Here is a 3336-nt window from a genome sequence, read left to right on the forward strand (position 1 = left end):
TTGCCATCGGCAACGTGCTGCCCCTCGGCCAGATCACGGAGGGGTGCATCGTCTGCAACGTGGAGGCGAAGGTCGGCGACCGCGGCACCATCGCACGCGCCTCGGGCGACTACTGCATCATCATCTCGCACAACCACGAGACGGGCCGCACGCGCCTGAAGCTGCCGAGCGGGCAGAAGAAGACCGTCCCCAGCACCTGCCGCGCCATGATTGGCATCATCGCCGGTGGTGGCCGTATTGAGAAGCCCGTGCTGAAGGCCGGTAACTCCTTCTACCGTTTCCGTGGGAAGCGCAACTGCTGGCCCAAGGTGCGTGGTGTTGCCCGCAACCCCGTGGAGCACCCGCACGGTGGTGGTAACCATCAGCACATTGGCCACCCGTCGACCGTCTCGCGCCACGCACCGCCGGGCCAGAAGGTCGGCCTCATCGCCGCCCGCCGCACCGGTCGCATCCGCGGTAGCAGGGCCGTCAAGGGCGCCTGGCACCCGGAGGAGTAAACGCAGTGGCGGCGGTGCCGAGACGCGGGAGCGACAAGTGGCGACGCTAAACCCACCCACATACACCTCCGCGCATGTGAATGTGTGCGTGTGTGTGGTGTGTCTGTGATCCCAGCTTAGTCTTTTTTTTCTTTGATTGGATTGTAATTTGTTATGTTTCCTTTTTTTTTTGAACCCCTTCCGTCGGCTGTGCCGGCCGGCCGGTGCGTGGCAGCAGCCGGGTCCGCGTCGTTGCAGCCTTTGCTGCTCCTTCCCGACCCCTCTCGCTTCCTCTCCCCATGCCTGCGTGTGTGGGTGCGTGCATCGCCGTCTCTTCTTCTTCGCCCTCCCGTTCTCTCTTCTCTCACACACCGCCCCCGCCCCCCATCACTGCACCGGCCCCGCCGCTTCACTTCGCGCACGCGCAGCTGCAGTGTTTTTGCTACGGTGGCCTTCACGCACATGGGAGTGACGACAAAAGTTAAGCGAGGCACACACACAAACAAACAAACAAACACACACACACACACACACACAAATTGACTGACTGAATTGCGTCTGAGGGGAGGGGCACCCGCGCAGGCAAGCGGCGAGGGAAGGAGCGTAGTGGAACCCCAAGTAAGGCACGAGCGAGAAAACTAGCACACAGCAAGCGACACAGGTCGCTTGAAAAGTAAGGAAAGGTTGAAAAAAAAAGTGCGGAAAGCGTCTCGTGAAAGTGCAGCTGCTTCTGTCCTTGGGAAGAGGCTTACACGCGGAGACTCGAGGCGCCGTATTTGGTATCAGCCATAGTTCTTGCCCCGCGTATACACACACACATATATATATATATAGGCCTGTATATATATATATATATATCTATATTTGTATTACTTGTGTCTATTTGTCGCACGGCTACGCGTGCGCAAGCGGCGATAGAGAAAGTGAGAGAAAGTTGAGGGAAGAAGCAGCACCCACTCCTTTTTTTTATTTGGGTTCGACGACTTTACACGCGCGGGGCGGAGCCACATAGACGGCGGCAGGAAGCAGCAGGGACGATGCACGAGACAGGCGTAGGAGGAACAACAACACCGGTGCCTGGAGAAGGAGAGAAAAGGAAACCCAGCGGCAAACCGCAACGGAAGTCACTGCCTTCTGGCGTAAGAAAAGGGCGGGGTTTTTTGCTGCCGAAGCTGCTGCCCCCTGCAGAGGAGTCGGAGAACGATGCCGACGGGGCGAACGCGCCCTTGGGCGCCTCTTTCTCGCCGTCGCTGGAGGCACGACACTCGGTGAGGCTTGCAGGCGGCGGCGTCACGCTCCTCCGCGCGCTCTCGCCCAGCCAGAGCAACGCGGGCGTCTCAGAGGCCATGGAGGGTGAGCTGTGGCACGTGACCTCCGACGGGCCAGGCGGGAACAAGCACGCGGCGATGCAGTGGGTGACGTGCGATGACCACCGCCTGACAGTCTCCTCCAGCTGGAGCCGTCAGAGCCGCATACTTGACATGATGCAGTTTGATGGTGTTCGCGTCATATTTACATTTTACCACAGCCACAGGCACATGGTTCCCAGCCGACAGGCGCCAATGACACGACTGGCGCGGCGCCACGACAACAACACCTCCGTGCAGTTGAACCTCGGAAAAAGCGCGTGGTGGGCCAGTCAAAGCACGCGCCTGCCGGCACCGGGGCCAGCTCGCCAGTTCTACAGTCGCGGCGGGAGGATGATGCGGCGGTACTACTACTTTGGCATTGAGTTTAGTGGGCGTGGGGTCTCCGCCGGCGCCTCCACGCGACGGCAGCGTCGTCTGTTCATCTTCGCAACGGACGTCAAACAAGACCAACGCATGTGGTTGGAGTACTTCTTACGACTGGGGGAAGCAAAGACTCGTTCCGTCTCCGCCCCAACCAACGCCCATGGCGACTTCTCCGTGCAGCTGGATGCGCTGCACACCGACGGCGCCGCCACGACCTCCGCTGCGGTGGACGCGGGGACGCGCGAAGACCCCTACTTGTCCTACGAGCCGCTCAACTTCACCGGCACCGGGCGCCCAAGCCGGAACACCTCTCCGTTGCTGCCGGAAGAAAGAGAGTATTATGATTCCCGCGACTCATACAGCGACTTCTCCGGCGAACAGGCGCTAGGGGCGTATTGGTTGGCCCAACTGGAGGAGGAGGAGGCGCGCTGGCGCCACACCTTCCTCGCGGAGGAGGAAACCACACTACAGCAGCTGTGCGCCATCGCGCACGCGCTGCTTGAGACCGCGAAGGACACCACCGCCCTGTATGGAGCGGCATCCGCGGGCTCCACCTGCGGTGGCGCCACAAGTGACGCGACCTCTGTCACCCGCAGAGAAGAGGCTACACTGCAGCGAAGTGATTGCATACAGCTCGCATCGGCCACCATACACACGCTGCATCAAACTGTACTTGCTAAAAACAACAACATACACGATATACAAATCCACCTCGATGCGCTGCGAAAGAAGCTGGCCATTGAGGAAAAAGAAGACGAAACGCTAGAAAAGCCTCCTTGTACAACTGCTGTTAGCACATGTGCAGAGATCAATCGGGAAGAAGAACAGGAAAACACACCTGAAAATAAGAAAAAAGAAAATGATTACGAAGAATGCTTGAAGTTAATTTTGGGTATTGAACGGGAGCTCGAACTACGCCTTACTCATAGCAAAGCTGCCCGTCTAGCATTAGAGGAGCAGAGCGAGCACGCGCGCCGTGAGCTGGAGGGGCGGCTGGCGGAGCTCGGCGCCGCGAGGGACGGCCTGACGGGGCGCGTGGCGGAGCTGGAGGGGCGGCTGGCGGAGCTCGGCGATGCGAGGGACGGCCTGACGGGGCGCGTGGCGGAGCTGGAGGGCAGCTGGCGGAG

At 60.0% G+C, this 3336-nt stretch overlaps 2 protein-coding genes across 2 annotated transcripts in view, besides 3 other annotated features; both read left to right on the plus strand.

Annotated features, from left to right (window-relative positions):
- Positions 1 to 2: 2 nt before the first annotated feature.
- Tco025E_02132 (large subunit ribosomal protein L8e) lies at positions 3 to 497 on the plus strand (the record flags this gene model as incomplete). Its single annotated transcript, XM_029369067.1, has 1 exon — positions 3 to 497. A coding segment is annotated over one exon (495 nt), but the record flags the coding sequence as incomplete, so codon positions are not given.
- A 75-nt stretch (positions 498 to 572) lies between these two features.
- Positions 573 to 605: a microsatellite.
- A 362-nt stretch (positions 606 to 967) lies between these two features.
- Positions 968 to 1013: a microsatellite.
- Positions 1014 to 1281: 268 nt separating this feature from the next.
- Positions 1282 to 1346: a microsatellite.
- Positions 1347 to 1513: 167 nt separating this feature from the next.
- Tco025E_02133 (kinesin K39, (ISS)) overlaps positions 1514 to 3336 on the plus strand; it is a gene marked incomplete at both ends in the record, with an annotated part of 1863 nt that continues 40 nt past the window's right edge. Inside the window, one exon of the mRNA XM_029369068.1 lies at positions 1514 to 3336. This exon is cut by the window's right edge and continues 40 nt beyond it. Coding sequence (XP_029230902.1) covers positions 1514 to 3336 — 1823 coding nt within the window.

Source organism: Trypanosoma conorhini, assembly GCF_003719485.1.
Source record: "Trypanosoma conorhini strain 025E chromosome Unknown Tco_14.4_contig_00080, whole genome shotgun sequence".
NCBI classification, from domain to species: Eukaryota; Euglenozoa; class Kinetoplastea; order Trypanosomatida; family Trypanosomatidae; genus Trypanosoma; species Trypanosoma conorhini.